The sequence below is a fragment of the Choloepus didactylus genome, chromosome 4, assembly GCF_015220235.1.
Source record: "Choloepus didactylus isolate mChoDid1 chromosome 4, mChoDid1.pri, whole genome shotgun sequence".
NCBI classification, from domain to species: Eukaryota; Metazoa; Chordata; class Mammalia; order Pilosa; family Megalonychidae; genus Choloepus; species Choloepus didactylus.
The window spans coordinates 139,435,483-139,448,497 of NC_051310.1; the positions used below are offsets into that span (position 1 = coordinate 139,435,483).

The 13,015-nt window shown below is 48.6% G+C and overlaps 1 protein-coding gene across 1 annotated transcript in view; it reads left to right on the forward strand.

The window, feature by feature from the left end:
- PLA2G4E (phospholipase A2 group IVE) overlaps positions 1 to 13,015 on the forward strand; it is a 35,812-nt gene that overhangs the window by 10,951 nt on the left and 11,846 nt on the right. Inside the window, exons 3-11 of the mRNA XM_037834231.1 lie at positions 619 to 755; positions 2,439 to 2,570; positions 3,513 to 3,553; positions 5,886 to 5,928; positions 6,775 to 6,838; positions 7,735 to 7,895; positions 8,002 to 8,091; positions 8,425 to 8,462; positions 11,661 to 11,796. Coding sequence (XP_037690159.1) covers positions 619 to 755; positions 2,439 to 2,570; positions 3,513 to 3,553; positions 5,886 to 5,928; positions 6,775 to 6,838; positions 7,735 to 7,895; positions 8,002 to 8,091; positions 8,425 to 8,462; positions 11,661 to 11,796 — 842 coding nt within the window. The remainder of the gene's footprint in view (positions 1 to 618; positions 756 to 2,438; positions 2,571 to 3,512; positions 3,554 to 5,885; positions 5,929 to 6,774; positions 6,839 to 7,734; positions 7,896 to 8,001; positions 8,092 to 8,424; positions 8,463 to 11,660; positions 11,797 to 13,015) is intronic.

A 13,015-nucleotide genomic window follows, 5' to 3' on the forward strand; every position in this document is an offset into this window, starting at 1 on the left:
ATGGGACCTAGACAGGTAGGGTATGAACCAGGTGCAGTTGAAGCATAACGTCATACGTGGATGGTGGTCCCTGCTCCTAGATCCTGCAGAATAACTTGTTCCAGCCAAGTCCCTTCCCACTGCGGCCCTTCTTGGTTGGCTCACAGAAGGTTGTGTTCCTTTCCTAATCCCTGCTTCTTCCCAGCCTAGAGGAAGAGTTTGACCCTACATTGGCTTCCCTGTTACCCTTTGCCAAGGCAAAAGGAAAACCAGACCCTTTAGGGTTGGTTCTCCCAGGTTTTCCCCACCAAAGAGGGAATTGTGTGGCCCATTCCTTGTCCAAAACCAGCAAATGTTTGCTCATAGTCAGGGTGCTTCTGATAAGAGTCAGAGGTCAATTCTGCATGGGAATGGTCAGGCGGACCTGAAACCCGTAACCTACTCCCTGTAACCTTCTCAGGGCTCTGGGCAAAGGACTCCAGAGAGTCAGATCCTTGAGTTGGGAGGGGACCTGGTGCTGAGTTGGGGCCCTACTCTGGAAGTGACTTACCTAAAGTTCTTTTCTGACTCCACACCCTCTCTTCTCTGGACCTGGATTGGCTTCTCACTCTTCCCTCCTGTCTTGTATTCCTTGAACAGTGAGCCAGACAGATTGCTTTGTGAGCCTCTGGCTGCCCACTGCCTCTCATGAGAAGCTGAGGACTAGGACCATCTCCAACTGTGCAAACCCAGAGTGGAATGAAACCTTCAATTTCCAGATACAGACCCAAGTGAAGGTGAGATATGGAGGACTACACCTATCTGTCCTTCCTGCATTTCTATTCCCCTCCTTGCTTGCTGTTCTTCTTTGCTTATTTGTCCTTCTTATGCTTATGTCTTCCTATCTACCTACTTCTTGTTCTTCTGCCAACCTTTCTGTTCTTCTGTTCACCCACTGCTTCCTTTTTCCTGTCTCATGTTTGTCCTCTCTGGGTCTACTTTTCCTTCTACCTTCCTTCCTGTCTCTTTGTCCTTCTATCAAATTCTTGCTTGGTCTGGGTATCCTTGCTCAAAAACAATTTGTCTCCAGTAGCTTCCAGAACATGCTGCAAGGAGGAGAATGCATAGAGGGAAGGAGTCATTCTAGTCACTAGGTCCAAGGCCAGTCTAATTCAAGCCAGAAGGCTTTCTCTATCTTCAATCTTTTTTTCAGTTTGTATGTTTTTTTCTTGGGTATATGTCCTTTCATTTGTTGAGTTGTTGTTTCATTTTTTTCAGCTATATCGTGACCCTTAGTCATGTTCTCAGGGAGAATTCTTCCTTGAGTGTCCTGAGATGTGACAGCCTCAGCACAGCAGCTTTAAGACAAATTTGGCCTCATTTTAGAGGCATCACCCCCAGTCTTGAGGCACAGATAGCTCCAACCTTCTGCTCCATATTCAAAGGATGTTTCTCCATTTCTGGTTCACTAACAGTACTTTGTATTTTCAAGATTGGCTTTACATTTATTATTTTAAAAATATTTTTTCTATCATATATATGGGTCTGGAGAGGGAGGGAGGATTTCACTGTGGGGCTTGGTCTTCCACTTTGAAACCAGAATTTGGGTATCCTTTGTCTTAGGGACAGTGGGGATGTTGGGTTGCTTCTGGGATACACCTGAATTTCTAGTAATTACACAAGGTCAACAGATCTCATTCAGTTGGGAACCTGCAGAACCGTCTCATGTCTAGATAAGGACCCAAGGTGCAAATCCAGCTCCAACCTACAGCTCCCGGGATCCTTGGAAAAAGAGGCCTTAGAGGCTAGCCTGTGTCACCTAAGACCGTTGATTGACTTCAGAGTTCAGCCTGATAGCAGGGTAGCCACTCAATTCTTGACATGCTGCCTTGGGACCATTTATGAGACCTCATTAGGGGATAATGAGATGAAGGGTGGAGATCAACACCTTGCCCCAACCCCATCAAGTTATCAGACACTTCTAATTTTTGCCACATCACTCCCTTGGAGTGTTAAGACTTTAGTGTCTCTGGTCTGAGTTTTCCAGAATCAAAGAGCTGTCTTCAGCTACTGGGACCCCAATGCTAGGCACATTATCTTGGCAGGGGCCTTGCCAAACACCCTCCACACTTCCAAGGACCCTGCCAAGCTTGCAAAAGGGCAAAATCAAAGCAGATGGACAGGCATGCTTCAGACAGCTGCAAAGGAGGGAATAGACATTTTCCTCCCTTAAACAATGTCCCTACAAATGTCTCTCACATCTGAGCCTCTGGCTGCCCACTGCCTCCCATGAGAAGCTGAGGACTAGGACCATCTCCAACTGTCCAAACCCAGAGTGGAATGAAACTTTCAATTTCCCCAGTCTATGCTGACCCCGTTCCTCAGACCTATCTTCTTGCTGGGGCTGAGCTTGGCTTCTGGTTCTGAGAATGGGGTACATAACCACAGTAGCCAAACTTGCATCCTCCTTTCCCCTCTAGAACGTGCTAGAGCTGAGCATCTGTGACGAAGACACAATGACACCAGATGATCATCTCTTGACAGTTCTCTATGACCTCACCAAGCTCTGCTTCCGAAAGATAACCCATGTGAAGTTCCCACTCAACCCGGAGGTGGGTGCAGGTGCCCAGAACCCAGTAGGCCCCAAGACCTCTTTGCTCTGTGAGGAACAGTTGGTTATTCTAGCAATGCCTTTTGGCAGGCTCCTCTATGTACACAGCTGAATCAGGAAAAGATAGTGCTGCCGATTCAAATCCCAGTGCAATTGCTTACTAGCTGTGTGACCTAGTGACAATGACCCAATTCCTCTAAGTTTCTGTTCCCTCATCTGTGTGATGGGGATAGTAACACCTACCACACAGGGTCATGTGAGGCTTGAATGAGAAAACAGAATTAAGACACCTAGCACCAGTCACTGTACAATATGGAGACGTTGATTCCCTTTCTCCCTTTTCTTTCCTGAGCCTTGCTGCTGGGATAGCCCCAGGGGACAGAGAACAGATGAGAGTAAAAGAGGGCAAATCAGACAAAGTCAGAGCTGGAAAGGAGGACAGTGTTATAGATCCATTCATTCACCAAATATTTGAATGCCTTCCATGGGCCAGGCACTGTTCTAGGCACCAGGGACACATAAGGAAACATCCCTGCCCTCATGTAGCTTACATTCCAATGGAGAAATTAAGGTCCTTTGAGGTCATGACTTGCCCAAAGTTACATAGTAAGAGAAGTGAAGGAACCGGTGAGGGAAGGGGCTCCTACCCCAGGAAGTTGAGCTTTCTGGAAGCAATATCAACTCTCCCTTGATCCAGGCCCAGAGCCCCTTGAGCAGGCAGGAGAGCAGTGGGCAGCTCTGGGTAGAAGATGAAAAGTAAATGACCTGGGGCAGAGGGGTCTGCATGCTGGGGATAGGGGGCAACTCTATGCCCTGATCACTCTCCTGGATTGTCACTCCATGACAGCAGGGCAGCCGCATGGGAAGGACAGGGGCAGGTCTTCTGGTCTGCAGAGGTGTGCTGACAGACCTCACAGCCGTCTTCCCTTCCTCCCCCTGCCAGGGCATGGAAGAGCTGGAGGTGGAGTTCCTCCTGGAGGAGAGGTGAGTAGGCCCCAGCCCCACAGGGCTCCCCTAAGGTCCTGATTCCAAGTTGTTTCTGGGAACAGGCGTCTTGGTGCTGGGTCAGCCCTTTAGCCGTCCTCCCTTCTTCCACTCACTCCTGGCCCTAACCTCACTGGAATCCTTACCGTGCATCCAAATCAATTTCAAGCTTCTAAATACTGTAGGTACCTGGGTCCCAACCCTTGTCACCAGTTCTACTGATTCCCAAGTGATTCCAGTGTGCAGCCAGGCTGAGCACTATGGCTCTGGCCAAATAACCTGCCTCAGCTCCTCTGCACCCCCGAGGGGGCCTCTGGGAAGACAGACTCCCTGCTGCCATGGTGATCGGGGCCTTGTTGAGGCACAGCCGAAGAAGAGGTCAATACCAAGGAGTGTCCACCCTGACCTAGATCAGTTAGAACAAACACCCCTGAGCCCTGACCTAAAGCCGAGGCTGTCTGGCCCCCTCCTGCCAGCTCTAGAACCAAGCCAGGGGAGCTTGGGCCCCTCCTGGGGGTTATTGCCCATCACTTTATTTTAATTCATTTTTATTGAGATATATTCACATACCATACAGTCACACAAAACAAAGTGTACATTCAATTGTTTACAGTACCATTATATAGTTGTGCGTTCATTACCAAAATTAATTTTTGACATTTTCATTACCACACATATAAAAACCAAAGTGAAAAAGAACAACCAAAGTAAAAAAGAACACTGGGTGCCTTCCTTTTTTTTTTTTTTCTCTCTGCCCCCCTCCATTTTTCTACTCATCCATCCATAAACTGGACAAAGAGGAGTGTGGTCCTTATGGCTTTCCCAACCCCATTGTCACCCCTCATAAGCTACATTTTTATACAACTGTCTTCGAGATTCATGGGTTCTGGGTTGTAGTTTGGTAGTTTCAGGTATCCACCACCAGCTACCCCAATTCTTTAGAACCTAAAAAGGGTTGTCTAAAGTGTGCGTAAGAGTGCCCACCAGAGTGATCTCTTGGCTCCTTTTGGAATCTCTCTGCCACTGAAGCTTATTTCATTTCCTTTCACATCCCCCTTTTGGTCAAGAAGATGTTCTCCGTCCCACGATGCCAGGTCTACATTCCTCCCCGGGAGTCATATTCCACGTTGCCAGGGAGATTCACTCCCCTGGGTGTCTGATCCCACATAGAGGGGAGGGCAGTGATTTCACCTGCCCAGTTGGCTTAGCTTGAGAGAGAGATGCCCATCACTTTAAGTTACAGAAATGACCCAGGGCCCTGGAAATACCACCATGCTGACAACTCAAGCAGAATCGGGTCTCAGAGGCTCAGTAGGAGAAGAGAACAAAGAGAGAAGGAAAGGAAGGGGCCATGAGATAAAGGAGAAAGGCCCTGCCAGAGGACACCGGCCCCACCTGGGGCAGTGTGGCTTGAGAGTCCCGAGACTGGGCAGCCACCTCCTCCCTTTATCTTCATCCTGGCAGAGCTGAGCTCTCCCGCACTCGTGACTGGTCTGGGGCATGGGGAGGCTGAGAGGCAGGAGACAGAGGAAGAGGGCCGTCAACTGTGAAATTCCATCTGGAGAACCCACTGCCAAAAGGCCCTTCAAGTTCTGTTTGGGGTGCCTCATTTCCCATCAATAGCTGAAGGACAAATTAAAATCAACTTTATTTGTTTAGCATCAAAGCAAATCTGGAGCCCTCTCCAGATTTGGCAGGAATTGACAGGACTTTCAGGAAACAAAAAATTTCTCGGCTGAGTTAGAAAGTGGCTTGCCAAATGAAATAGGTCAAAATTGGTAACAAATCTGGGGACCCAGTCACCTAGGGCTTGATGTTGGTGAGGGAGGCTGTGGACTCCCTAAGGCTAATTGTAAACTTGGAGACTTATATTCTCGGTTTTTTAACACAAGGAAAATTCAGACATTTACCAGGTACCTGTCTGGCTAGGTCAGAACAGCTTTTTAAATGCATAAATGAAATAAAGCACAGAATGGGTCATTTTTGCAGCCAGAACTGTTACAGTCTGATCTGATTAGTGGAATCCAACCATTTTGTACAACCTGTTTATCCTTGTAACTCCATGCGACCGCTTGTATGTAAAGGGATGGTTATTCTTTTTTGTAAAAGAAATGGAAATCATTATTTCCTGGACAACCTGTTTAAATTGTGTGCCAGTTTCCTCCTTGACAACTTACATGTCTAAGTTTCTGAACCCAACATTTTGCATGAGAAGCAGAAAGACCACAGGCTATGCTATTGCACTATCAACCCTACTCACACTCTTTTTCATCTTAATGAGAAAGCAGTCAAGAATGCTATAACTGATAGGAGTTCTCATTTTGTTTTGCAGTCCCTCCCCACCCGAGACCCTCATCACCAATGGCGTGCTGGTGGTAACTGTCCTTCTGGCTTCTTCCACACCTGGCTGCTGCTCTCAGGGGAAACAGGACTGGGGGAGGAGCATGGGGCCTGGCTAGGCCCTTGTTCCCTCCTGAGCCCAGCGGGGAGCCAGATGAACTGAAGTCAGCCAAATGGGGCGCAGGCGTGGGTGGGAACAGCAGCAAGGGCTCTTGTACCTGGAGAGGAGGTCGCGGGGACATCACTTGAGCCAACAACCCATATCCCACAAAGATGACCCTTCTTCTTGGGAACGCCCCAAGAAAAGTGCTCACTGGAGGCAGCCTGCTTGCAGACTCACAATCCCTCTACAAACACAATTTCAGTATTAAAGAGATTTTCATAGTTCAGCTGCTAGTACAGCTATTTTGATTAGATGCTTCCAATGTCCTAGGGTTCAGGAGAATGCTCTCTCCCCAATATCAGAGTCTTTAGAATTTTGGGGGGAGGAATTTGACATGCCTCTGCTTCCTGAGAAGGCTATTTAATGGGAGTTCTCACCATCAAAGCCCAGAGCTGAACATCCCCTCTTTGTATTTTAGACCAAACCACTGAGACTCAGGTTTGAATCTCTGACCCGGAGCTGAAAACATGACCCCTCATAAATGTTGACCGTCCATCCTAGATTTTACAGGACAGCCTCATTCTCAATGATTCTATCTCTGAGCAAGCTTATGTGCCTTGTTGGGGTGCAGAAAATGTGATCGACACTCCCAGAGTCAGCCCCAAGTCGGACCAACACTGCATGTGTCTTCTCTTTCTTCACCTCCCCTCACTGGCCTGGAAGGATGAGGGGGCGGCTTTGCTCAGAGTCTCAGTGACCCTCCCTTCCTTCCTTACAGTCACGACAAGTCTCCTGCTTGGAGGTTCATGCAGAATCCAAGAGGCGGAGGAAGAGTGGGAAAAGTGAGCCGATGTCTGTCTGTCTGCTTAAGGGGAGGGAGAGCTGCTTCCATCGCCTGTCAGCATCGGGCAGCTTAGCCCGGGCCTTCCCTGGGCTGAGAATCCTCAGAATCACCTCAGCCTCTAGGGGCCAGAACCAGCCTGCCCTATAAAGGGTGCCACAAGACCCTCGGGGGCCTGGGGTCGGTGGCACAGCAGCATTGCCCACCCAGCCACACTGGTCTACACGGCACCCCAGCCTGCACCAGGGGCTCCCTGGGTCTGATGCAGGGGTCAGCTCCCTGGAGGGCAGTCACTGACGATAGTCAGGGCCCCTTGAGCTGTGTCCCATTCCTCTAGCCGGATTGCAATTCATAGAGTCACAGCATTTTACAGCCGGGAGGGAACTGAGAGCGCCACAAATATGAGAACCCCCCACCCGCAGCTCTCTGCTCCACCCCATCCCACCTGTGCAAGGTTTTTCCAGCCTTGTCCCAAGGGAGGAGAGCAGATGGCCCCACGGAGATGGGGGAGAGAGGGGGGAAAGGGCCTGTACCCCCGAGCTGACAGTATGGTGAGGGCCCACTTCTCTGCAGTGGGAGGGCAACTTTGGGGTGTCTCCTGGCAAAGCAAAACCAAGGAGGACAAATCCCGAGGATGTGCTCAGCATCTCAAAGGGTTTTCTGGGGATCATCCACATTTGTCAGCAGCACTCGCAACCTTTGTACTTGTTAAAGTAGAGATTCCTGGGCCCTGCCCTGCCCGACAGTATGGTGGGGCCTGGTCCTCAGCATTTTAAGCCCTGCCCCAGGTGACTCTAAACCCCTAGCCTGGGCAGCTGGGCCAAGTTGGGTGGTGTTGGTGAGAGGCTCCCCGGGACCCAGCTGCCGGGGTGTCAGCCCTCCTGTCCTCTCCTCCAGAGAAGGACCTGCTGGTGACAGTGAATGAATCGTTTGAGCACACCCAGCGCCTCTCGCCCTGCCTGGAGCCCTGCTACCCCAGCCCTGCCTGCTTCCACTATCCCAAGTACTTTCAGTCCCAGATGCACGTGGAGGTGCCCAAGAGCCACAGAAGCTGTGGGGTACAAGGCAGGGCAGTGCGGGGGGTGGAAGTGGGTTGGGTGGAGCAGCCAGGGGCTGCCAGAGGAGCCCCCTGCCCCTCTCACAAGAACCCACCCATCCATCCAGCTTTGCTGCTGCAACTCACACAAGAGGAACGGCCCCTTCTGCCAGCCCCTCGACTGCCTCCCAGAGGGCCAGGTGGTCACTCAGGCTGTGGTAAGGGCCTGGACCTGGGGGGGGAGGGTCCCCTGGACAGCTTAGCCTGTAGCTCCAGTGGCAGGAGGTGGGGAGAGCTGGGGGGAGGGAGTCCAGGGGATGGGGGCTCAAGGAATGCCTCCCCCAGGCAGGATAGGGGAGTCTTGTGTGGGGCAGGAGACGGGAGCTATAGTGTAGAGCCAAAGAGAGTGTGCGGAGGCTGGGTGAGTGCGAGCATGCATGCATGAGGGAAATCAGGGACAGACAGTGTGGTGAGTCTCCATTTCTTTGGTGGGGATCCCTTGGCTCTGAATTGTCATCCCTGACAAGCCTTTCATCTCTTGGTTCCCGCAGAGTGAGACCTGTGATTTACACATGAAGTCCACAGACTGGTAAAGTACCCTCTTTCTTACTAAATGTTGCATGCCCAGGATAGGGGGAGGAAAGAGGTCCCCACATGTCCTGGGACCAGGAGCAGCTTGCTGATGCCACAAGAGGAGCGAGGAAATGGGCCATAACTTACCCATAACTCCCCTTCCTCTGTGCCCCTACCCAGTTCTCACGCCCCCCACACTTACCCCGCAACTCATACCTGGGACTCTACTTCCTCCCTAATCGTTGTAACATAAAACGGTGTAGGAACCTTAGCAAATTTTTTCCACCCTGTCCCAAATTTGCCTCCCCTGCTCCTGGGCTGAGCCCACAGACTGTCAGGTGGCCGAGCCCAGCAGAAGGGAAGGGGGGCAGCCGGGCCGCAGAGGGCTTGGCCAGTGTGGGTTCCATCAGCATCCACGCTTTCCCTGCCAGGCCGAGTGGCCTCTGCATCCTTTCCTCCCCATACTGCTTCTGCTTCCTTCCCCTTCCAGAGAAAGGCTAAGGAACAGGGTTTCTGGTCAAGAGGTGGCATTAAGCAACATATATTTTTTTCTCTCCATGTCCCTGAGCATACCAACAAACAGAAATGGCTTCAAATTGGACCTCCTCGTTACTCATCTTTGTTGCCTCTACTACACACCAAGTGTGGAACTTTAAAAACTGATGGCATGGGATTCAGTATCTCACCTGGGTTTGAGGTCTGCCGTTTACAAAATTTATTTTATAGATTACAACAACTTTAATGAGATATATTCCACATGCCGTAAAATTCACCCTTTAAAAGTGCATGATTTAGTGTTTTTTTAGTATACACAGAGCTGTTTAACCATCACCATTTTCCAATTTCAAAACATTTTTATCATCCTAAAAAGAAGTCCCATACTCTTTAGCAGTCATTCCCCATTTCCCCCACCTCCCGCTGTCCTAGGCAATCATCGATCTACTTTCTGTCTCTATGGATTTGCCTATTCTGGACATTACATATAAATGGAATCATACAATGTATATATGGCCTTTTGTGCCTGGCTCCTTTCACTTATAATATTTTCAGGGTTCATGCATGTTGTAACAAGTATCAGTACTTCATTGATTGTGTGGATTTACATTTTGTTTCTTCATTCTTCAGTTGGTGGACATTTGAGTTGTTTCCATTTGGGGGCTATTATGAATAATGCTGCTTAAACATTTGTTTACAATATTTCATTTTTATGTGGACATATGTTTTCAATTTCCCCAGATATATGTCTAGAAGTGGAATTGTTGGATTGGATGGCAACTTATGTTTAAACTTTTTAAGGAACTGCCAATTGGTTTCCACAGTGGCTTTACCATTTACATTCCCACCAGCAGTGTATGAGGGTTCTAATTTCTACACATCCTTGCCAAGACTTATTATCTATCTTGTTTATTATAGATATCCTAATGGGTGTGAGGTGGTATGTCATAGTTTTGATTTGTGTTTTCCTGATGACTATTGAGGTTGAACATCATTTCATGTACTTATGGGCCATCTGCATATCTTCTTTGGAGAAATGTCTATTCAGAACTTTGCTTATTTTATTTGGTTATTTGTCTTTCTATTGCTGGAGTAATGAGGGTTCTTTGTATATTCTGGTTATCAGATATATGATTTGCCAAAATTTACTCCCACTCGAGGTTTTTTTCATTTTTTTGATAGTGTACTTTGAAGCACAAAAGTTTTTCATTTTGATGAAGTCCAATTTATCTATTTTTTTCTTTCATGGTTATGTTTTTGGTGTCTAAAAAACCAATGCCTAACTCAAGATCACAAAATTTATTCTATGCTTTCTTCTAAGAATTTTATAGTTTTAGCTCTTATGTTTAAGTCTATGCTCCATTTTGAGTTAATTTTTATATATGGTGTGACATAGGGGTCCAACTTCACTCTTTTGCAAGTAGATATCCAGTTGTCCCAGCACCATTTGTTGAAAAGACAATTCTTTTCCTTTGAGTTGAATTGACACCCATGTCAAAAATCAACTGACCATAACTGCCACTTACAATTTGATTAGCTATTTGTCCTTGGACAAATTACTTAACCTCTCTAAGTCTCAGTTTTTCACATCTGTAAATTGGGAGCAGTGCATCGTTGGGTTGCTTTGAGGATCCAGTGAGATAACACATGTAAAGTACTCAATAATGTCTGGCAAGTGGAACAATGATCAAATGTCAGCTAATATTATTATTTTTATCAAATATTGTTTGTTCCTTGCTGAGGCCAAAGAAAGAGTTATATCCTCGCAGCAGTGCCTGTGGCCTTTACTGGATATGGAGGAGACATGTGGGAGAACCACCTAGGCCTGTTTCAAGGGGACATGACCTTGTTAGTGAGCCAAGACTCAGGTCGGAAATTGCCAGTGTCCATAGACCTGGAGTCACTGGGCCACAGAGCACATGGGGATGTAGATGGGCAAAAGGAGGAGGCTGCTCCTGGGGGCTCTGCGTGCCTGACGAATCTCTTCCCAGAGGTAGGGGGATATGAGGTTGGACAGGTCAGGTAGAGTCCAAATGCCATGTGGGGCATGATAAAAAGAGGGCAAATGTCAGGCATGTGGTAGCAGCTCCTGCCCACCTGCCTCAGAGATCTGTAGGGATGACACACACTGAGATCCAGGATGTGAACGGTTTTTGTCAACTGCACAGACACACAGGAAAATTATTATTCTGGGAGCAGGTAGCGTTTATAGAAGAATGTGAGCACTACAGGACCACGGACCTTGTCTGTCTAGCTCAGAAGAGTCTATACTGTAGAGCCTTGTCCGGAGGGATTTGCCAAAGGGGTCCCAAGGCCCCCTGTCACCCATGCCTGGCCTCCGGCTATAGCAGGCACCTGGAGAAAGGCTTTCTGGACTTTCCAGATCTTGTTGAGAGACAGGTGGTTCAATGCGCCCCTAACACAGGTACCAGTGTCCCTAACACAAGTACCAACAATCATCTTTGTCAAATACCTATTTACTGTGCTGGCTAAGACTTTGGAGGCTTTACATATTATCTCATTCGGTGCTGAAGACATCACTAAGAGATACACATGATTAGCCCCATTTTATAAATGGGAAAGCCAAGGCCTACCAGGTCACAAAGGTGGCACATGGTAGAGGGAGGATTCAAGCCTGGGTCCAAGTGACCCCAAAGGCATGTCTTCTCCATGGAGATGGAATCTACGGACTTGGTCAGCTAGGGTCTTCTCCCCACAGCCCCAAGATGCTGGACGTGCGGCTGGGCTTCAGCCTGTGCCAGGCAGAGCTGGAGTTCCTGCAAAAGCGCAAGGTGGTGGTAGCTGAGGCACTGAAGCAGGTGCTGCAGCTGCAGGAGGACCTGAGGGCAGACGAGGTGGGTAGGCAGAGCTCTGCCAGCCTGGGGCCAGCCTGGGGTCAGTGCCCACTCTGGGCCAAGTTTGTCTCTCCAACACCATGCCCTGCCAGCCACCCCCAGTCCTTCCCTGCCCCAGGGAGACCAAGGAACCGCCTTTCTGGTTTGCCCTCACTGCTAAGGTTCCGGGTGCCCAGGTGAGGGCCATGATGGATGGGAATCAATTGTGTTTTCATAGTTCCTTTCCCATGCTAAGGGCTCAAACAATACACAAACACAGAATTTTCAGATAACTTCTTTGTTTTTTGGTTCATTGCAAAATTTTCAGAAAAAAAATGTAGAAAGCATAAAGAAGAAAATAAGAATTACTCCACTCCCAAGAGAGGACCATTGTCAGCATTTTGGTGAATATTCTTCTTGAATATTTTCTACAATATAATGTACAAATATATGTATTTAATGGAACCATACTGTATATTCCATCTTAAAAACTGGTGTTTGGTTTAGCAGGAGAATTCATTTGTCACTTGAATAACTATGCACCTGTAGCTTCCTCATTAACGGGTGCCTCATACCCCCTCATAGCAGAGATGAACCATATTTATTTAACCAGACCCCAGATTATTTCCAATATTTTAGTATAAAGAGGAAGGGGAGGGAAGGAGACAGAAGAAAAGAGAGAGAAAGGAAGGGACACCAGCCACTCCTCCCCATCCTTGGGCAGACCCTGAGGTAACTATGTCTTACCTACATGGAGACAACCATGACAATATTTTAAGCTCCGCCACCTCCCATATCCCACACCCCGACTCAAAGGCCTTCAGCCCTTCATTCTTCAATTTTCAACCCCCCCCCCAAATATGCGTATATCAACACACCCCCAGACATAAAAGTAGTAGGAAGCTAGAGAGAAGGAACTCCACCCCCCACCCACCCCCACCCCTCGCAGCCCCATCCCAGCCAGGGCCATTCCCTCCTGCCCACATGAGCAAACAAAAGGGCCTTAGTTATAGCCTCTGCCTCCTCCCTGGCACAGACGAGGCCCACTCTCCCCCGGGGGGCAGGTCAGCCCCCAGAGTGCCCACCTTCGGAGGCTGACCACAGCCGCAGACAGAGACCTTGTGCCTCCAGAGGGCTTGTGATTGGGCTTTTGCTGACACAACTGTCCCACGGTCCCCACTCAAAAGAGAACAATTAGAGCAAGTCTTTGCAAAGGGCCCCCTCCTCCCTCTCCTATCTT